At 63.5% G+C, this 20,681-nt stretch overlaps 3 protein-coding genes across 7 annotated transcripts; 2 read left to right on the top strand and 1 right to left on the bottom strand.

The window, feature by feature from the left end:
* Positions 1 to 242: 242 nt before the first annotated feature.
* ATXN7L2 (ataxin 7 like 2) lies at positions 243 to 8,603 on the top strand. 5 transcript variants are annotated; one of them, XM_085082786.1, is made up of 11 exons: positions 243 to 368; positions 2,802 to 2,960; positions 3,085 to 3,189; positions 3,395 to 3,578; positions 3,660 to 3,922; positions 5,238 to 5,320; positions 5,405 to 5,631; positions 6,068 to 6,248; positions 6,383 to 6,504; positions 7,166 to 7,955; positions 8,349 to 8,602. In XM_085082786.1, exons 1-11 carry the CDS (start codon positions 272 to 274, stop codon positions 8,367 to 8,369), a joined length of 2,232 nt encoding a protein of 743 aa, XP_084938912.1. In that variant the 5' UTR covers positions 243 to 271; the 3' UTR covers positions 8,370 to 8,602. The 5 variants fall into 5 exon arrangements, with proteins under 5 accessions (XP_084938912.1, XP_084938916.1, XP_084938913.1 ...); XM_085082790.1 differs by having other exon boundaries at positions 2,886 to 2,960; XM_085082787.1 differs by lacking the exon at positions 243 to 368 and having other exon boundaries at positions 2,418 to 2,960; positions 8,293 to 8,603.
* Positions 8,604 to 10,018: 1,415 nt separating this feature from the next.
* AMIGO1 (adhesion molecule with Ig like domain 1) lies at positions 10,019 to 14,583 on the bottom strand. The gene has a single exon (XM_085082792.1). The coding sequence runs from the start codon at positions 13,101 to 13,103 to the stop codon at positions 11,613 to 11,615; it is 1,491 nt and encodes a 496-aa protein (XP_084938918.1). The 5' UTR covers positions 13,104 to 14,583; the 3' UTR covers positions 10,019 to 11,612.
* Positions 14,584 to 17,114: 2,531 nt separating this feature from the next.
* On the top strand, positions 17,115 to 20,643 carry GPR61 (G protein-coupled receptor 61). The gene is made up of 2 exons (XM_085082791.1): positions 17,115 to 17,983; positions 19,153 to 20,643. Exons 1-2 carry the CDS (start codon positions 17,670 to 17,672, stop codon positions 20,618 to 20,620), a joined length of 1,782 nt encoding a protein of 593 aa, XP_084938917.1. The 5' UTR covers positions 17,115 to 17,669; the 3' UTR covers positions 20,621 to 20,643.
* The last annotated feature ends 38 nt before the right edge of the window (positions 20,644 to 20,681 follow it).

Genomic DNA, 20,681 nt, shown 5'->3' on the forward strand with positions numbered 1-20,681 from the left:
AGGAGACCCCAGCCTGGTGTAGGGATCACTTGGGACCCCCAGCCCAGTGCGAGATAACGAGTGCCCCCGGCTCAGCATGGGGCTATCGGGTGCCCCATCCCGCTCCAGGGCCAGCCGGTACCGATGCGGTGCGGGGTGCCCGGGTCGGCCGGGCGGGGGTCGCGCCGGGACTACCGTGCCCGTGGTGCCGCGGGGCGGGCGGGGCGCGCGGCGCATGCGCGGGGCGGGGGCGGCGCGGGGGGGCGGCGGTGCCGCGGCGGCGGCGGCGGCGATGGCGGCGGAGCGGCGGCCGGTGCCCGGCCTGGACGAGTTCGCGGGGCAGAGCTGGAGCGCCTGGGTGGAGCGGGCCGGGCCGCCCGCCGACACCGGTGAGGGCGGAGGCGGCGGGGGGGCTTGGCGAGCGGGGCCGCGCCCGCCGACCCCCGGTCCGAGCGCCGCCGCGCGGCGGGCGGGCAGCGGCACCGGGAGAGGGGAGTCCGGCACCGGGAACCGGCAGCGGGGCATCCTGCACCGGGCGCTGGGAACGGGGCATCCTGCGCTGGGAACAGGGAACGGAGCATCCTGCAGCGGCCACTGGGAACCGGGAACTGGGGATCCTCCACCGGCTGCTGGGAACCGAGAGCAGGGCGTTCTGCACCGGGCAGCAGGAACGGTTGATCCTGCCCTGGGAACTGGGCACCGGGAACGGGGCATCCTGCACTGGGCACTGGGAAACAGGGCACTGGGAGCCCTGTGCTGGGCATCCTGACCTGGCATCCAGCAGTGGGACCTGGGCAGCCAGCAGTGGGTGCCGACTCTGGATGCCCAGTGCAAGGTTCCCAGTGCCCAGTTTCTGGTGCCAGGTGCCCGGAGCAGGATGTCCTAGCATGTCCTAGGATGTTCCCTGGCACTGGGAACTGGACACCAGGAATGAAGCATTCTGTACTAGCACCTGGCACTGGGAACAGGGCAGCCAGAGCTGGCACCATGCACTGGGAACCAGACATTGGGAATGGGGCATCCTGCAGTGGGCACCTGGTACTGGGAATGAGGCATCCTGCACCGGGAACCAGACACTGGGAAAGGGGCATCCTGCAGTGGGCACTTGGAATCTGGCCCTGGGCATCCAAATCTGGCAACCAGTACTGGGAATTGGGCACTCAGTTCCAGTGACATGCACTAGGAATGTGGCATCCTGCACTGGAACATCTGGAAACAGGAATGGGGCACCAGACAATGGAAATAGGACACCCTGCAGTGGGTACCTGGCACCAGGAACTGGGCACTGGGAACCTTACACTGGGCATCCAGACCTGGCTCTCAGTACTGAGAACTGGGCACCCGGCACTGAGCACTGGGAAGCAGGAATGGGCACTTCCTGCACTGGGAATGTGGCATCCAGCACTGGAATCAGGACTGGGAACCTGGCACTGGGCACCCAGCACTGGGCATTTGGCAATGGGAACAGGGCATCCTGTACTGGACACCTGGCACTGGGAACTGGGAATGGAGCATCCTGCAAAAGGTGCCCAATACCAGGAACCAAACACCAGGAATCCTGCACTGGACACTGGGCACCAGGAACTGGGCACCTGGAACCAGCCACCCTGTGCTTGCACTGGGAGCTGGGCACTAGGCAGCCAGACTGGGCACTGGAACCAGGAACTGGGCAGCAGGATCTCTGCTCTAGGAATTGGGCACTCACTGCTGGGCACTGATTTGGCACCAGGCACCCAGTCTGCCCACTGGAAACCCTGTGCCTGTTACTGGGAGCCAGTTACTGTGTGCCCCATCCCAGATTCCAGATATCCCGGGTGCAGTGGGCACTGGTGGGAACAGAGCAGTAACTGGGGAGCCTGGACTGGGAACTGGTTGCCACCATCACCCCAGACCTGGCAGTGGGTATTGGGTGGGGGACCGGGCACTGGGATACCCTGCACTGGGAACTGGGCAGGGTGAACTGGGAGCCAGGTGCCCCTTACTGGGAGCTTGGCAGTGTCCCAGTGGGCTGTCAGCACTGGGACTGGCTACCCCAGACTGGGCACCAGTGCCCTGTGATGCATCTGAATAGGTCTGAGTGCCCAGTGTGGCACAGCTAGATGGCACTGGGCACCCAGTATGGCATGGCCAGGCAGGACTAGGAGTGGATGCCCAATATGGCACAGCTGGGTGGCACTGGTTGCCCAGTATAGCACAGATGTGACTAAGTGCTCAGTATGGCATGGCCAGGCAGGTAGGACTCGTTGCCCAGTATAGCACAGCTGGACAGAACTGGGTGCCCAGTATGGCATGGCCAGGCAGGACCAGGGATGGACTGGGCACCCAGTATGGCACAGTTGGCCAGGTCACCATCACCACTGGCTCAGTGGCCACCAGCCCCCCACAACAGAGCCCAGGACACCAGCCAGGCATGGCCAGCGGAGCCACGACTGCATCCCGGGACCAGGATGTTCCCAGGGGTGTCATGTGCCAAGACTGGGGTGTCCCAGGGGTGTCTCATCCCGTGATCAGGGTGTCCTCAGGGCTGTGTACATCACAGCCAGGACGGGGCTGTCCCCAGGGGTGTCCCATCCCAGGACCAGGGTATTCTCAGGGATGTTCCATCCCAGGGCAAATATGTCCATGGGGTGTCACATCCCAGGAATAGGGTTTTCCCAGGGGTGTTACATCCCATACTGGGGTGTCCCTGTCCCCAGGAACATCCTGCTGGCACTGGGCCATCAGGATGGGAGTCCTGGAGGTGGTGACACACCACAGGGTGACCCTACTCACAGAATGGATCTGTCTCTCTGGTCTAATTTGGTCTGGTTTAATTGTTCCAGGAGCAGGAATGCTGGGACCATCCCTGTGTGGGAGCACCGGGACCATCCCTGTGCCAGCCACTGACAGGATTTTGTCTCTGCCAGGATCAGGGTCAGAGCTGGAGGAGAATGGGAAGAGTGGCAGCAAGAAACTGGACACCATGACCCTGATTAAGGAAGGTGAGCTCCTCTCTGGGGTGAAACCCAGCGTTTTGGGGCTGTGGGAGCCTTCAAGCTGGGGTTGTTGTCTGCAGTGCTCCCAGTGGCACCAGGTCTGTGCCACCTTACTGAGCTCTCCCCACAGACATGGACATCTTCGGCCACTGCCCTGCGCACGACGAGTTCTACCTGGTGGTCTGCAACCACTGCAGCCAGGTGGTGAAGCCCCAGGCCTTCCAAAAGCACTGTGGTGAGCCAGGGAATTCTGGGAATGGCTATTCCACCCCGCGGTGCTGGGAACAGCACCGGGAATGCCAGCGGGGCTGGCTGTGGGGGCACAGCCTGCGGGGTTTGGGGGGCTCACAGTGGTGGGAGCCCTGTTGAGGGCTAACAGTGGGCTTATCCCATCCCGTCCTGTCCCTTCCCATCCTATCCCATCCCAACCCTGCTGGCAGAACGCCGGCATGGCCCGCTCAGCAAGCTCTACACCCGTGCCACCACGTGCCACGTCGCTGTGAATGGGCAGCTGGTGCCAGGCGGGACCCCCGGAGCGGCCAAAGCGCTGCAGGAGAAGCATCCTGGTGCCCGCGGGAGAGCCCAGCCCCTTCCCGAGCACACGGACAAGGATAACAACCTCTGGTGAGCGCTGGGATAGGTGACACTGATGCTGTTGTGGAGTCACTTCCATCCCACCCATCCTCCCCAAAATTCTCTTCGCAGCTTGTTTGTGCCCGTGGTGAACCTGGAGAAGATTCCCAGCATACCCAAACCGGACGGGCACGGGATCAAGGTGCCCCCCAAAGCCGTCCCCACCAACTCCAAGGAATCCCTGGGGAAACCCGCGGCTGCCGCGGTGCCCAAAGAGCCCCCGGTGCCGGCCGGGGTCGGGGGGGATTCGGCCATGCCGGAGAGCATCCCCGCTCCGGGGGACAAGGATGTGGGGGCCCCCAAAGCGCCCCCCAGGTCCCACAGGAAGCTGGCGCGTGAGTCCCCCCTTTCCTTGCCGGCCATGGGGGGGGGCGGATGATCCCAGCGGGACATCCTGGTGCTGGAATTCCGGTGGCCAGGTCTAGCAGTGGGGTAGGTACCAGGGGAGTGGCTCCCCCCTCTCCTCTGGCGGGTTGGGGGGTCCCTGCCCTCCCCCCAGTTCTGGGCACCCTGCAGGTTTAGGGTCTCCACTTGGCTGCTCCCGAGGAACGGCCACAGCAGGAGCTGAGTATGGATCCCCAAATTCATGTGTTCCTCCAAAAATGGGGGTCAAACATGTCCCCCATAAAAATATGGAGGTAGAATATGTGTCCCCCCACAATAAGGGGGTTGAACATGTGCCTCCAAAAAAATATGGGAACTGGATATGTGACCCCCCAATAATATGGAGATCAAACGTTCATCCCCCAAAATATGGGGGTTGAATACGTATCTCCCAAAAGAGAGGGGTTGAACATATGTCCCACCCAAAAATATGGGGTTTGGATGTGTATCCCTCCAAAATAAGGGGGTCAAACTTGTCACCCCAAAATATGGGTGTTGAATGCATGGTCCCCCAAGATATGGGGGTTGAATACATGTCCCTCCCAAAATACGAGGGTGAAACATGTGTCCCCCCAAAATACAGGAGTCAAATACATATCCTCTGAAAATGGTGGGGTTGAACATGTATCACTCCAAAAATAAGGGGGTTGGACATGTGTCACCCCAAAATATGGAGGCTGGACACATCCCCCTAAAATATGGGGACCAAATGTGTTGTCCCTCCTAAAATATGGGGGTATAACACGTGTCCCCCCAAAATATGGGGATCAAACATGTATCACCACAAAATATGGGATTTGAACATATAACCCCAAAATATATGTGTCACCCCAAAATATGGAGTTTGGATGCATGCCCTCCAAAATACAGCATTTGGACATATGTCACCCCAAAACATGGGTGTTGGACATGTATTCCACAAAATATGGGAGTCAAATGTGTGCCCCCCTGCCCCCAAAATATGGGAGCCAAATGCTGCTGTGCCCACAGCCACTCCCAGGTGATAGCAATGCCATTAGCAGGACCCAGACAAAAGTGGGGGGGTCACACCAAGGAAGGTGCGAAAAAGGGGGGGCTCACCATGTAGAGGGGCAAAAAGGGGAGGGAGCAGCACATGGTGATCCCCCCACCCCCTGGAAGCTTCTCAGGGCTGTGTCCCCCCTCAGAGCTGCTCCGAGGAGTGGGTGCTCCATGCCCAGCCCTAGTGGGGGGTGTTGGGGTGCCCCCCCACCCCCCCCAGCACCTGCTGCCTCCCTGTCCCCCCAGGTAAGGAGTGTGACCTGAACCGGCAGTGTGGGGTGCGGAACCCCGACACCAACAAGCTCTGCACCCGCCTGCTGACCTGCAAGGTAGTGGCAAACGGGGAGGGGATACCCCAATATCCCACCCTGGGTGTTTTGGGGGGTCCTGAGCCCCTCCCTGCTGTTGCCCAGATCCACTCGGTTCACCAGCGCCGGGAGGTGCAGGGTCGGGCCAAGGACTTTGATGTGCTGGTGGCCGAGCTCAAGGCCAGCACCCGCCGAGGGGACCCCCCGAAAGACAGGAGCCCCCCCGAGAAGGAGCCACTGCACCCTGCCCTGCAGGACACCCCCTCACTGCTGCAGCCCCCCAATACCTCTCCCTGCCGAGCCAGGCTGCCCCACTGCCTGCAACCCCCCAGGTGAGCACCCCACACATCTGGGGGGTCTCCTCTCACCTTTCCCCACCTGAACTGGGGGGGATGCACTGAGAGGGTAGGGATGGGAGCGGGGATTTGGGGAGGGTCCATCTAACCCCCTCCCCAGCTGAAATCAGGGGGGATGTGGTTTGGAGCAGGGATTTGGGGGGGTCACATCTCACCTTTTCCCACCTGACCTGGGGGGTGTGGCAGGGCAGCAGGAATGTGACTGGGGAATTGTGGGGTTCTGTCTCAGCCCCTCTGCACCTGCATTGGGAGGGGAAGTGGATGGAAGCTGGGGTTTGGGGGCAGTCCCATCTCACCTTTCCCCCCTGAATTGCGGGGGCACATTGTAGGGATTAGGAGTGGGGATTTGGGGGGTCTTGTCTCACAGGTGCCCCCTGGTATCGAGCACCCCAAAACTGCCTCTCCGATGCAGGGCCCAACTTTCCTCTGACAGTGACCCTGAGGATGCTCCAGCCACCTCAGGGGAGGGGGGCACAGGAAGCTTCCCCCTCCCCCTGCCCAAGGGGGGCAGCCGTGTGTCCAGCGAGGAGAGTGAAGAAGAGGGGGGCGAGGAGCCCCCCAGGACCCCAGTGCGCCCACCACGGCCCCAGGCGGTGAGTGAGGGGAGTCCAGGGTGGGGCAGCGACCCCCACCCAACCATGGGTCCTTTTCCCGGCTCCATGCCAGATGGGTGGTTGAGGTAGGGTTTTGGGGGGGCTGCAGTGACCCTGGCATGGTGTCCCCCCAGTTCTGCACCTTCGGGAGCCGCCTGGTCACCCCGGGCTGTTACGTGTTCGACCGGCGGCTGGACAGGTTCTGCGCCGCGCTGGGCTCCATGCTGGAGAGGCACCTCAGCGCACACAGGTGGAGGTGAGGGGCGGCCAGGGGTGCTGAGGGGTGGCCAGGGGACAAAGCCACCTGGACACAGAGGGTTTGTGCTCTGCCAGGTCCCAGTGTGGTGCTGGGATTGGGGAGAAGGAAGGGACTGGGGATTTGGGGTTTCTTGTTGCATCCTTTCCCCATTCAGACTGGGTGGATAAGGTGAGGATGCAGGGATGGGAGTGTGAAATTGGAGAGGGTCTCATTTCACCTCGTTCTGACCCCTGAGGATAAGGTGGGGATGGATGGATGGAAGTGGGGATTTGGGACCTCTCCCTACCTGAATCAGGAAGGATTGGGGGTACAAAGATGGGAGTGGGGGTTTGAGTGGTCCCATTTTACCCCCTCCCCACCCAAATTGGGATGGACAAGGTGGGGATGCAGGACTGAGAGCAGAGATTTGGAGGGGAGCAGGAGGGGGAGCTGTTTCACCTGAATTGGGGTGGAACAAGGCAGGGTGTGAATGGGGGATTCAAGGGGATGTCCTGTGTCACTTCCCATCCAGACTGGGGGGACAAGGTGGAGATGCAGGGCTGGGAGTGAGGATTTTTGGGGGCTCCCATCTCACCTTTCCCCCCCTGATCTGGGGAATGGAGTTGAGAGCAGGCGTTTTGGGAGTTCCCCATCTCACCCGCCCCCTCCCTTCCCACAGGAAGATCCCTCCAGCCGTCGTTCCCCCTCTTCACCTCCCCGCAGCCCCCCCCAGCCCCGCCGCCCCCCTTTACGGCCCTGCAACCCCTTCCCCACCCCTGCGGACCCTCTCGGCGGCGGGGGGCTGCCGGGTGCCCACCAGCCTCACCTGCACCGTGGGCTCTCCCCCCGCGGCGGCCGCCTGCAGCCAGCCCGAGTGCGGGGGAGGAGGCACCCAGTCCATCACCTCTCCCCTCCCCGCCAACACCCCCTCGCCCTCCTTCAGCAAACTGCCCCCCACCAAGGGCAGCAAATCCCCCCGGGCGCGGGAGGCGTCCGGCGGGATGGACACGGAGCCCCGGCCCTGGCAGCCCCCCCTCACCGCCGGCAGCCCCCCTTACAAACGGACCTGTCTGGGGGACAGCGCCAAGGGCAAAAATCAGGGCTTGGCTCCCCCTGGCAAGACGAAACTCACCCCGCCGGCTTCACCCTCCATCGCCATCCTCAACGGGACGCCGCGGGTGCGACGGCTGCCCCCCGCCCAAACCTGCCGCGGCCCCCCCGCCGCCCTGGACCCCCAAACGTCGCCGCTGCACGGGCTGGGGGGTCCCCCCCGGGGGCTGTCTGAGGATGAGGTGAAGAAGCGCAAGAACGCGGCTACGTATTGCCGACCCCTCAAGCCCAAAGCCGCGCCACCCCTGCCCGGCCCGCCGGCCCCTCCCGGCTCCGGCAGCTCCGGCTCGGGGGGCTCTGTCCGCAGGAAGAAGCCGGGGACACCCCTGGGTTTCGAGGAGAAGAGGAGCGTTCTGAAGGTAGGGCTTGGGGTGGGGGTTCCTGAGGAGGTGGGGGGATGGTGAAGTAGGGGGACACCCCTCAGGGTCACTGGGACCAGCAGGAGATGGGGTGGAACACTGCGATTGGGGTCACTGTGCCCTGGGAGATACCCTGTCCTGGGTGGGACACCATGGTCCAGAGGGAATACCACGGGGACACTACACGGACACCCTGGTGGGGAACTCCGTGAAGACCTTCCCAACCCTGGGGACACCCTGGGGCTCCCATAATCTGTGGGGAGTGCCCGGGGGTCCCCACCACGCCCTGCTCCCTGTGTCCCCCCTAGGCTTGACTCATCCCCTCTCCCCCCTGCAGTCCAAAGCCCATTAACAGAGGGGTCACCGGGGGCCCCCCTGTGTCCTCCCAACCAGGAAACGCCAGAAAACCGATGAAGGGGAAAAAAATCCCAAGGAAACATGAAGGAAAATCCCAAACTTCCAGAAAATACCTCAAAACTCTCAGTTCTGTTCTCTTGCTGCTAAACCAGCCCCGGGAGTGGGGGCGGCACTGGGGACCCACCCGGACCTCCCGGGGCCCCGTCGGCCGCGGATATTTATAAGAAACGGTTGTTGCTGTTTTTGTTCTTTTTGTAAAAAAAACAAAGAGGAAAAAAAAAAAAGAGTTGCGTGGTGGGGGATGGGGGAAAAAGGGGTGCTGGGCGTCCGTGGGTTTGGGGGATGTGGCAGAGGGGGGTGAGAGAGGGGCCAGGGGGTCTTTGGGGTCACTGGGAGACTGGGGAGCATGTGGAATTTTTAGGGTGCTGCGGGAGTGTCATTGGGGAACTGGAAGGGGGTCAGTGGAGTTGTCAGAATGTTGTGGGGCAGTGGGGTACTGGGGGGCTTGTTGGGGGGCTGTGGAGAGTTACTGGGGGTTACTGGAGACCAGAGGGGGTCTTTGGGGTGCTGGGGGGGATGTTGGGCTGGGCAGGGGTTCATAAAGGTCTTTGGGATGCCGAGGGGTCATTGGGGTGCTGGGGGGCTTACTGGAGGGTACTGGGGACTATAGGAGATCTGGGTGCTGCAGGGTGGGCAGGACCCCATAAGGGTCTTTGGAGGGCTGGTCAATGGGGTCATTGAGATTCTGCAAGTTCACTGGGGTGCTGGGTGGTGGTAAATAAGGTTTTTGGAGTGATGGGGAGGCTCTGAAGTCATTGGAGGAGGGGATGCTGGGGACCATAGGAGGTTTTTGGGGTGCACAGGTGGGGGCCTGTAAGGGTGAGTGAGGTCATTGGGGTGGTGGCAGGGGGTCAGTGGGGCTTTGGTGTGGTGGAGGGTTTAGTAGGGTGCTGGGGAGGGTTAGTGGGGAGTACTGGGAACCATAGGGGGTCATTGGGGTGCTAGTAGGGTACAGGGAACCATGGAGGGTCTTAGGAGACTGGGGGGGTGTTAGTGGGGTCATTAAGGTGCTGGGGAGGATCACTGAGTTTCTTGGGGGGCCTCAGTAGAGTGGGGAGTTCTTGGGACCGTGGGCTGTTATTAGGGTGCTGGGGGGGCCTATGGGGAAGGCAGGGGACTGTAAGGGTCATTGGGGTACTGGGGGGGTCAGAGGGGTACTGGGGGGGTCAGTGGAGTCTTTGGGTTGCTGTGGGTAGAGTTCAGTGGAATGGGGAGGTCCTGGGGACCCTAGGGAGTTACTGACTTGGTGCTGGGGGGGTTAATGGGGAGGTGCTGGGGACCATTGGGGGTCTTTGGGGTGCTGGGGGTGTCAGTCGGGTCATTGGGGTGCTGGGGGGGGTCGTTGGGGTGGGGGTGAGCACAGGGCTGGCCACAGGGGGGCTGCCCAGAACCCCTCTCCCAGCACGGCTCATCGGGGTCAGATGGACCCTTGGATGGACGCACTGGGGTGACCAGGGTGCCTCCCCCTCCTCCCCCCTCCTTGCACCCCAGATGGGGGCCAGGGAGGGCAGCAGGGCCCCCCACTCACCCCGGGGGGTCCCACAGCAATGCCACCCTGTCCCCACGCCACCCCCACCGCAGCAAGGGGTCCCATCTTGGGGACACCCCTTTGAGTCCCCCTAAACCGGGTGAGGGTTGCACAGGCATGAAGGAAAACACCTTTATTTTGGCCAAGGCATCAGTGGGCATTGCCCAGTGCACGGGAGAATGTCCGGGGGGGGCACAGGAGTCACAGGCTGGGCTGGCATGGGGGCTGGGGGGGACACCTTTTTGGAGTGCTGGAGCCCCGGGGTACCACCCCCTGCGGGGGAGGAGGCTCTGCTTGCAGCTGTGGGTTGCAGGGGAGGCAGGAGGGTGTTGGGGGCTCCCCAAGGGGTTGACACACCCCCGGTGTCCCCCTAGGGGTGGCACATGCTCCCCGGGGGACTCATGCTTGGCCATGCACATGCCAAGGGGGAAGGGGGTGGCAGGGCTGGACCACAGGGTGGGGTCTGCCTGGTGCTGCCATCCCTGGGGGCTCATGGCTGCCACTGTCACTGTTCCTCAGTCCTCCAGTGCCTGGTAGGGCTGATGCCCTGCAGCCAGTGGCCCCGTTGTCCCCATGGAGACTTGCCCCTGTGGTCCTGTGGTAACGTCAGCAGGGACCAGAGGCAATGCTCTGTCCTGAGGGGCGATGGTGGGACCCCCAAAAACTGGTGGGACTCCAATCATCCCTCCTGCCCAGGGACAGGTCACAGCAGGAGACTGTCCCCATGGTGTGTCCCCTCACACCCTTGTCCACTGCAGTCCCACAGTGACTTTGGCAGGGGCCAGGGATGATGCTCAGTCCTGAGGGGTGATGGTGGGATCCCCAAAAGCTGGGGACATCGTGGTTGGGGTCTAGCCACCCCTCCTGCCTGGGGACAGCTCACAGTAGCAGTGGGGACACAGGATGTCCCTGGAGGACCCCCTATGGTGTGTCCCCTCACACCCTTGTCCCTTGCAGTCCCTCAGTGATCTCAACAGGGGCCAGGCATGATGCTCAGTCCTGGGGGGTGATGGTGGGACCCCCAAAAGCTGCAGACATGGTGGTGGGGGTCTGGCCACCCTTCCTGCGTGGTGACAGGTCACAGTGAGGCCCATGGCGTGTCCCTTCACATCCTTGTCCCTTGTGGTTGCGCAGTGATGTTGGTGGGGGTCAGCAGTGATGCTCTGTCCTGGGGGTCAGTGGTGCTGCCCCCCAAGCTGGGGACATGGCAGTAGGGGTCCAGCCACCCCTTCTGCCCACAGCATGTCCATGGGGAACAGGTCACAGCAGCAGTAGGAACACACAGTGTCCCAGGGACTGTCCCCACGGTGTGTCCCTTCACACCTTTGTCCCTTACTGTCCCTCTGCGATCTCAGTGGGGGACAGGGACAATGCTCAGTCCTGGGGGGTGATGGTGGGACCTCCAAAAGCTGGGGACATGGTGGTGGGGGTCCGGCCACCTCTCCTGCCCAGGAACAATCACAGTAGGGGACTGTCCCCAAAGCGTGTGTCCCTTCACATCTTTGTCCCTCACTGTCCCATGGTGACAGTGACCTCGGTGGGGGTCAGCGGCAATGCTCAGTCCTGGGGTGTGATGGTGTGACCCTCAAGCTGGGGACACGACAGTGGGTGTCTGGCCACCTCTCCTGCCTAGGGACAGCTTGCAGTGATGATGGGGACATGGGGTGGTCTTGGGGACCGTCCCCACAGTGTCCCGTCCCCACAGTGTCCCGTCACACCACGATGGGTGTGTCGGAGAAGACGGAACTCACCGAGTCTGGATCCGACACCTTCCTCTGTGCCTTGGGGCCCTGCCGGGGGGGCACTGGGGGGGTCCCCCCACCCTTGAACCTGCCGTTCTGCCCTGCACCAGCACCAGAGGCGACGCGGGATCCACCGGGCTCCCCAGTGCCCGTGGCGTGGTTCGGGGTGGTGCTGAGAACCGAGGAGTTGATGCTGTCGTCGCGCGGCGCCGGTGGCTTCTCGGTGCCGCGGCAGCAGCAGCAGCGGCACGGGGTGAGGTACAGGTAGATGAGCACCAGCACCACACTCAGGATGCAGCCCACCAGCGTGGTGTAGGCTGTGTTCAGGGTGTCGTGGGGGCCATGCAGGGTGAAGTTGTGCACCAGCAGCTCCACGTAGAGGGTCTCGTTGAGGAGGGGTCCAGACACCCAGCAGGCGTAAGTGCCGGTGTCCTCGGGGCGCAGCGCGCGCAGCTGGAGGCTGCCATTGGCCAGCAGGACCACGCTGTCATTGCCCCCGACCCCCATTACCCGCTCCCCGCGTGGTGTCTCCCAGTGCCGGCTGCGCACACCCTGCCACCGGCTGTCACAGCCCAGCGTCACGCTGTCCCCGAGGTACGCCTCCAGCACGGCCTCCTGTGCCTCGCTGCAGTTGAGAGGCTGCCGGCCCGCCAGCATCAGGATCTTGATGGGAGTGGGAGTTCCGGGCAGGACGCAGTGTAGCTCATCCTGGAAATCCACCACGGCGCTGAGGTGGCGGCGGTGGCCGCGGGCCAGCAGCTGGAAGAGCGGGCAGTCGCAGGCCAGCGGGTTGTTGTGCAGGTAGAGGCGGTCGCGCAGCCAGGCAGGCAGCGCCTGCAGCTCACCCGCGGGCACGGCCCGCAGCCGGTTGGCCGACAGGTCCAGCAGCGCCAGCTGCGGCAGCCGGGTGCCCTCCCGGAGCAGCTCCAGCGGGAAGCGGGCGATGCGGTTCTGCCCCAGGTAGAGCTTGCGCAGCCGGCCCAGGTTCTCGAAGGCCGTGCGATCCACCGTGGTGATCTCGTTGTTGTACAGCAGCAGCACCTCCAGCTCGCCCAGGTCGCTGAACAGGTTCTCGTCCAGCGTCCGCAGGCGGTTGGAGGACAGGTCGAGGTGGCGCAGCCGCGGTACATTGGTGAAGGCCTCGGTGGACACGAAGGTCAGCCCGTTGTGGCTCAGCAGCAGCGCGTGCAGGTGTGGCAGCCGCGCCGGTGTCCAGTCTGCGCGCAGCCGCGTCACGTTGTTGTGACTCAAGTCCAGCACGGCGGTGAAGCGCGGCAGTGGCGTGGGCACCGCGCTCAGGTTGGCCTGTGAGCAGCTCAGCAGGTTGGAGGCGCAGACGCAGCGTGGGGGACAGCTTGCTCCCACAGACCCCTGTGGGGACACCAGGAACAGTGCCAGCAGCAGGGACAGCGGCCCCACGGGGACACGCATGGCCATGCACGGGTGACAGGATGGTGGCATGACTGGGACACGCGTAGGGGGCACAAAGAGGCTTCAGTCACACGGTGGAGTGGCTTGGTCACCCAATGTCACAACACAGGGTGGCTTCAGTCCCACAGTGTCACAGCAGGTGCAGGGCCCAGGGCTCACCCAGTGTTACAGTCCAAGGTGGCTTGGGTCACCCAGTATCACAGCGCATGCCAGGCTGATTGATCACAGTCAGGTGTCACAGTCCAGGGTGGCTTCAGTCACACGGTGTCATGGCAGGCACCAGGTTCAGGGCTCACCAGGTGTCATGGTGCAAAGTGGCTTGGTCACTTGGTATCACAGTCTGAGGTGGCTTTGGTCACCCAGTGGCAGGTGCCAGGCTGGTTGATCACTTGGTGTCACAGTCCAGGGTGGCTTTGGTCTGCAGGTATCGCAGCATGTGCCAGGCTCAGGGCTCACACAATGTCACACTCCAGGGTGGCTTCAGTCACATGGCGTCACCGTAGGTGCCGGGCTCCAGGCTCACCCAGTGTCATGGTGTGGGGTGGCTTTGGTCACTTGGTGTCACAGTCCTGGATGGCAGTGGTGCAGAAGGGGGTGGCTCTGTCACCCAGTATCACAGCATGTGCCAATCTGGCTGCTCACCTGGTGTCATGGTGCGAGGTGCTTGGTGATGGGTGTCACAGCGTTGAGGAGGGCTGTCCCCAAGTCACGTGGTGTGCACCCAGAGTCATTGCTTGGGATAGCTGAGCTCCTCCGGTGTCACGACACAGAGTGGCTTTGTGCCCCGATGGTCCCTCGGTGTCACGGCTTGCGGCGGTTCGGTCCCCTGGTGTCACAGCGTGTCCCTGGGTCACTGCCCACCCAGGTCACGGTGTGGGGCGGCTCTGTCCCCGCTGTCACGACATGTCCTCACTGTCACAGCCCACGGGGCACGTCTGGTCCGAGGGCTCCTGCCTGCTCCCCTCAGGCCCGGATTCCGCCGCCCCCCCGCTCCCGGCCGTGCTGCGGACGGAGCGGCGGAGGATGCTCCCCAACCCACCCCGCTTTCCTCCCGGGGCGTTACCGGGGCTGGGCTCGGGCCTGGACCGGGGATGGGGCCCGAGCGTTACCGGGCCCGGTGCGGCGGCGACCGGGCAGGGCCGGGCCCAGACGGACCGAACCGAACAGAGCCAAGCGGAGCCGGAACGAGAGGATCCCAGCGGAGCCGAACCGAGGCGAGCGAAGCCGAGCCGAGACGAAGGAAGCCGAATCGAGTCGAGCTGAACCGAGAGAAGCCGAAGGAAGCCGAGCGGGCTGAGCCGGGCCGGGCCGGGCCGAACCTCCTTGAGCCTCCCCAGCTCAGGCGAGCGGAGCCGAACCCAGCCGAACGCAGCCGAACGTAGCCGAATGGGTCCGACCCGGCCCGAATGCAGCCGAGCAGAGCCGAGCCCAGCCGAACGCAACCGAACGGTTCCGACCCGGCCCGAACAGAGCCGAACCTCCCCGATCCGCCCCGGGATGGGGTCTGGGGGCGGGCCCGGCGCGCACGGCCCGTTCTCATTGGCTGTCGCCGCGCCGCCCTCCGCCAATGGCGGCCGCGCGCGGCTTAACCCGCCGAGCGCCGCGGGCGCACCGAGCCCGGCCCTGTCCTCATCCCCCAGCCCAGCCCCAGCCCGTCCCTGCTCCCCTCTCCATCCCCATCCTCCTTCCTGTCCCCATCCCATCCTTATCCCCGTCTTCCTCTCCACCCCCATCCTCATGCCCCTCTTTATTCCCTTCCCTATCCTATACACCCATCCTCATCCTTATCCTCATCCCTATCCCCATCCCCATCTCCATCATCTCAACCCCATCCGCGCCCCTATCCCCCATCCCTGTCCTCACTTATGTTTCCCCTTTCCCCATCGTCGTTCCCATCTTTGTCCCCTGTCCCCATCATCCCCATTCCATCCCTGTCCTCATCCTTGTCCCCATCTCCCATTCCCATCCTCTCCCTATCCTCATTCTCATTCCTGTCCTCTGTTCCCATCTCCATCGTCCCCATCATCCCTATCATCCCCATCCCATCCCATCCCATCCCATCCCATCCCATCCCATCCCATCCCATCCCCTCCCAGTCAGCCCCAGCTTCACCTACATTCCCATCCCCACACCCAACGGCACAGCCCCACACTCCCCATTCCACCCAGAATTCCTGACCCCATCCCACATCCCCACCCACTACCCCTTGGACAGAGGGGACCCCCTGCCCTGGGTCCCCCCCCAAGCAGGGAGCCCCGCACAGCGGGAGCCCTGCACCCCCCACTGGAGGCTCTACTTCCCGAGAGTATTTTTAGATCCAAACATTCGTGCCGGATTTTGGGTCCAAAATTAGAGGGAAAAGAGCTGGAACAAACCAGGCTGGGATGATGCAGCTTTTTATTGCAAAGGGGGGCAGGGATTAAAAGGAACGCCTGGAACAGAGAACAGGGTGTCCTCAGCGTGCCCTCACCCTGCTCCCTCCTAACACCCCCCCGCCCCGGCTGGGTGCCCCCCTTGATCAGACAGGAAATTTTGTCCTTGGATCGTCCTCCTCTTCCCAGTTTTAATCCAGGAGTTAATCCCTGGCCAGCACCCCTCCCCAGCACCCGGCCCCTCCCACACCCCGACATCCCCAGCCCCACGTTGGGCGGCCCTGGGTGTGCCAGGGAGCAGCAGGATTGGTCCCGGGTGCATGTGATACATGGGAGCACACGTGTGTCAACGCACACACACACAGACACACACAAACACACACACACACACACACGTCTGTACAACCCACGTACGTGTGTGTCCCCCCTCACACATGTGCACACACAGATGTACCTGCCACATATGTGCCACCCCCAAGGCAGCCACACATGACACAAGCGTGTACCCAGGTGTGCAAACACACACACATGTGAACATGCTTAACCTGCGTGTCTGGCAAAGGCCCTGCAGACATGCCAGGGACAGGGGTACTGGGGTGCCAGGGGCTGGGGTATTGGGACACTAGTACCATGGCGAATTGGGGTACTAAGGTGTCTTGGTGATGGCATTTTAAGATATTGTGTACTGGGGTGCCAGGCTCCTGAAGTATTTGGGTACTGAGGTACTGGGGTTCTGTGGTACAGGGGGATGGCTAGCCTGGGGTATTGGGGTACTGGGGTGCCTGAATATTGAGGTACAGGGGAACTAGAGTACTGGGCTATTGGAGTGCCAGGATGCTGGGGTAGGGGGTGCTTGGGGACTGGGGCACTGGGGTAGCAGAATTTTAGGGTGTCAGTAGTCTTAGGGTGCCAGGGTGCTGATATCCTGGAATGCCAGGACACTGGGGTATTAGGGTGACAGGACACTGAGGTACTGGTTTCCACTGCCCTGGGGCTCTGGGATGTTGGGTTGTTGGGGTGCCAAGGTGCTGGTATGGGGGTACCAGGGTGATGGGGTGTGGGGCACTGGGATGCCAGGGTGCTGAGGCATTGAGGTACTGGGTTATTGGGGTACCAAGGTATTGGGTATACTGGGAAGCCAGGATGCTGAGGTATTGGGGTCCCAAGGTGCCAGGATAGGGAGGTGCTTGGGGACTAGGGTGCCAAGGTAATGGGTACTGGAATGCCAGGGACTGGGATAGTGGAGAACTTGGGAACTGGGGTGCTGGGGTGCCAGCAGTGCCAAGGATCTGGGGTACCAGAGCGGGATGTCCACCATGGCAGGGTGTGCTCAGGTGTTTGCTGCCCACACGAGCTCCCAGGAAAAGGGGAGTTCCGTGTGTTCCCCCACTCTGTGAACCCGGACCCACTCCCTTGCTCTGCTTCTGGCACAGGGGCTGAACCCCGGGCAGGATGGATCCCCGTGGATCCGCCGTATTCCTGCTCACCGGGAGCCCCCATGCCGCTATTCCCAGCGTTCCCGGTGCCCGGGATCCCACCGGGAGCCGCCCGCGGGCCCCGGAATGCCGGGGCTGGTTCATCCGAGGTCCCGCGTTTCTAATCTGGTTTGGGTGGATTTATTTTTGGGAGCCCGTAGCCTGGCAGTGGACATGTGACGCCCAGGGACACACGTCACCCGCGGACCACTTGTCACCCCCCCAGCCCGGGAATGGGATCTGGTGGCCACGCATCCCACCCGGGCACCCTTGGGATGGGGGCCAGGGCACTGCGGGGGGAAAGTTCGCAGCCCGAGCAGGATTTTGGAGGGATGGAAAAGATGGGCACCCCTTCCTGGAAGGGAATGGCTATATCCTGGGGAAACTGAGGCACGGGGCCTGGCGGGGGGGTGGAAGGGGACACTGACCCCCATCCCCTTTGCTTCATTGCTGAACTGGGAGCAAGGGAAGGGGCACTGGGGTGGGGATGGGCAGAGCTGGGGGGGCTCTGAGGCTCCTCTGAGCGCCTCCCCCCGCCACCGTCCGCACCCCATCTCCACCCTGTGCCTCCTCCGTGAATCTGTACCCCATCCTCCCTTCCCACCGCTCCCCACCTGAGAGCACGTCCGCGCTACACCCCCCGAACTCCCCTTTTCCCTTCCCCGAGGGGTTTCTCCCCCCCAGCGACAGCCCCATGCCCTCCCCATCGCTTTTGGGAGGGAAATGGGGAAACTGAGGCACGAAGCAATATGCGGGGCAGCACCGGGGGGCATCCCACCCTCCGTCCTCCACTCGGGGGAGCAAAGCCAGGCTTCAGGCGGCAGCGATCACCCCGTTGCGGAGTGCCCGCAGCTCCGGGGGCCCGAAGGGGCCGTTCCCGGGGTACCGTGGCGAGGCGGGCGGCACTAGGACCCAGCAGCCGGGCGGTGCGGAGCAACCTTCGCCGCAGTGGCTCCGGCCCCGAGCATCCCCCGCCACCCCGGGGACACCCCCCAGCCCCGACCCCTCCCCCAGCCGGACCGGGGACCCACGCCCTCAGGCCGGCTCCATGCACACCCCCAGGGTAGGTGCCGCGGCCGAGCAGCCCCGCCGGGCAATGGCCTGGGAAGATGGGGAGATGCTGGGGAGGTGGGGGAGACTCCCCCGGGGGTGGGAGGGGGGTCCCCAACCGGTGACATCGCTCCGGGGCGCTGGGCGAGGGAAGCGGGCAGTGAGAAGGGGAGGGGGGACCCGCGGCTGCACCCCCATTCCATCAGCATCCCTCCCTCGGGGTGCAGCAGGTGCAGGGGTGGGGACCCCCGCCCCGGTGGGGAACACCCGGGGGGTCCGGGGTAGCCCCCACATCCCCCTCATGGCCTCCCCATGTCCCCATGGAGAGGGGTGAGCTCGGAATGGGGGGGTCACACAAGGCCCTCAAAGCACAAGGGGTGAACCCAGGACTTGGGGGTGCTGGGCCCTTCCCTGCCTCATTCTCAGGACCCCCAACCCATCCCGGCTCCCCAGTGTGGTCCCCACACTCTGGGCAAAGGGCTCTACTGGGGTGGTTTGGATTGAAACATTGGAATTTGGGGGCTTTACCCCAGAATTGCTCATTTTGGGGGAACAAGGTTTTGGTTGCAGAAGTGGTTTGATGCAGGGGGTTGCGAAGATGGATACGGGGTGATGGGGACTGTGTGTGGGGGTCACAGCTGTGCTGTGTCACAGATGTGCACAGGTGTCCCTCAGAGCTCTTCGTCCCCTCTGGTGGCTCTACCTTCCCCCCAGGTGCCTGGGGGCTGTGGATGGGTGTCACAACTGAGCTGAGGGTCTCTCAGGGGTCCCCTCAGGGTCTCCCCCCTGTTCTGACAGCTCCACCTGTGGGATGCAGGTGGGGGTCCAGCTCAGCTCTCAGGGGTCTCCCCAGGGTTGTGCCCCTCCATGACAGCTCCACCTTCCCCCCAGCACAGCTGTGACCCCTGCCATGGCTATCAGAGGTCACCTGGGAGCCCCCCTGGGCCCTCAGGGTTCCTCCCAGGGTCTCCCCTCCATTACAGCTCCACCGTCTCTCCAGGTACTGGGGGGGCTGCAATTAGGGGTCCATCTTAGCTCTCAGGGGCCCCTTCAGAGTCTCCCCCCTTTTCTGACAGCTCCACCTCCCACCAGGTACCTGGGGGCTGCAATTGGGGGTCCATTTCAGCACTCAGGAATCCCCCAGCGTCCTGCTCCCCCCGGTGACAGCTCCACCTCCCCCAGGTACCCCCTCGCCGAGCAGCGGGGAGATGAGTGGGGCTGGGGGGCACCTTTGGGTACTCTGAGTGCCACCCCCACAGCAGCCCCCAGCCACCCTCGGACCACCAAGGATGTGACCCTCTGGCGATGCCCGGCTGTGCCGTACTCGCCGCCAGGCCGGCGGCACAGGATGGAGCCCTTCCTGCCCTCCCCGTGGGGCTGGAATGGCTCTAGAGGGGGGTCCCGGCCCCCCAACAGCACTGCCGAGGCCAAACCTAAGGACACGGCCTCCAAGTCTGTGGGGCTGTTCTTCATGGTGCTGCTGGACCTCACGGCCATTGTGGGCAACGCTGCCGTCATGACGGTCATCGCAAAGACGCCGGCGCTCCGCAAGTTTGTCTTCGTGTTCCACCTGTGCCTGGTGGATTTCCTGGCTGCCCTCACGCTGATGCCGCTGGAGATGCTGTCGGGCTCGGCTGTGTTTGAGAGCCCAGGGCTGGGCGAGGCCGTGTGCCGCGTGTACCTGTTCCTCAGCGTGTGCCTCACCTCCATGTGCATCCTCTCCATCTCAACCGTCAACGTGGAGCGCTACTACTACGTGGTGCACCCGCTGCGCTATGAGGTGCGCATGACCGCAGGGCTGGTGGCCGGAGTGCTGGCTGGCGTGTGGCTCAAGGCTGTGGCCACCTCGCTGGTGCCCGTGCTGGGCTGGTTGTCCCCCGACCGCCCACCGGCACCCGGCGCTCACGGCTGCTCCTTGCAGTGGAGCCGTGGGCCATCCTGCAAGGTCTTCGTGGTCTTCTTCGCCGCCTTCTACTTCGTCCTGCCCCTCCTCATCATCGTCGTGGTCTACTGCGGCATGTTCAAGGTGGCACGGGTGGCGGCCATGCACCACGGCCCGCCGCCCACCTGGATGGAGACGCCGCGCCGGCGCTCGGCCTCGCTCAGCAGCCGCTCCACCATGGTCACCACCTCGGGGGCTCCTCGGACCACCCCGCAGAGGATGTTTGGTGGGGGCAAGGCGGCCGCCGTGCTGCTGGCCGTGGGCGGCCAGTTCCTCTTCTGCTGGTTGCCCTACTTCTCCTTCCAGCTGTACACAGCGCTGAGCACTCGGCCCTTGGCTGGGCCGGCAGCCGAGACTGTGGTCACCTGGCTGGGGTTCTGCTGCTTCACCTCCAACCCCTTCTTCTATGGCTGCCTCAACCGTCAGATCCGCGGGGAGCTTGGCCGGCTCCTCACCTGCTTCTTCAAGCAGCCCCCCGAGGAGGACCTGCGGCTGCCCAGCCGTGAGGGCTCCATCGAGGAGAACTTTCTACAGTTCCTCCAGAGCACCGGGCACCCGCCAGAGCCGCCCAGCCCCGTGAGGGACATGCCCCCCGTGGATTTTCGCATCCCGGGGCAGATCGAGGAGGAGGCGGCGGAGGGGACGGAGTGGGGTGGGGGGAACGGGGGGTTCATGCCCACGGCGGGCTCTGCCAAAGCGGGGCTGTAGCGTTTGAGGGGGGTTGGGGTAAATGTGGCTGTAAGGGGAGAGATGGTCATGGTGACTTGTT

Source organism: Lichenostomus cassidix, chromosome 26, assembly GCF_008360975.1.
Source record: "Lichenostomus cassidix isolate B80296 chromosome 26, HeHo_3.0, whole genome shotgun sequence".
NCBI classification, from domain to species: Eukaryota; Metazoa; Chordata; class Aves; order Passeriformes; family Meliphagidae; genus Lichenostomus; species Lichenostomus cassidix.

Coding starts and splice junctions, on each gene's coding strand:
- ATXN7L2 (XM_085082786.1), top strand. CDS start 272: ATGGCGGCGGAGCGGCGGCCGGTGCCCGGCCTGGACGAGTTCGCGGGG. Junction 6,505..7,165: donor CTCAGCGCACACAGGTGGAG/GTGAGGGGCGGC, acceptor CCCTTCCCACAG/GAAGATCCCTCCAGCCGTCG. Junction 7,956..8,348: donor AGAAGAGGAGCGTTCTGAAG/GTAGGGCTTGGG, acceptor CCTCCCAACCAG/GAAACGCCAGAAAACCGATG.
- AMIGO1 (XM_085082792.1), bottom strand. CDS start 13,103: ATGCCACCATCCTGTCACCCGTGCATGGCCATGCGTGTCCCCGTGGGG.
- GPR61 (XM_085082791.1), top strand. CDS start 17,670: ATGCGGGGCAGCACCGGGGGGCATCCCACCCTCCGTCCTCCACTCGGG. Junction 17,984..19,152: donor GCTCCATGCACACCCCCAGG/GTAGGTGCCGCG, acceptor CACCTCCCCCAG/GTACCCCCTCGCCGAGCAGC.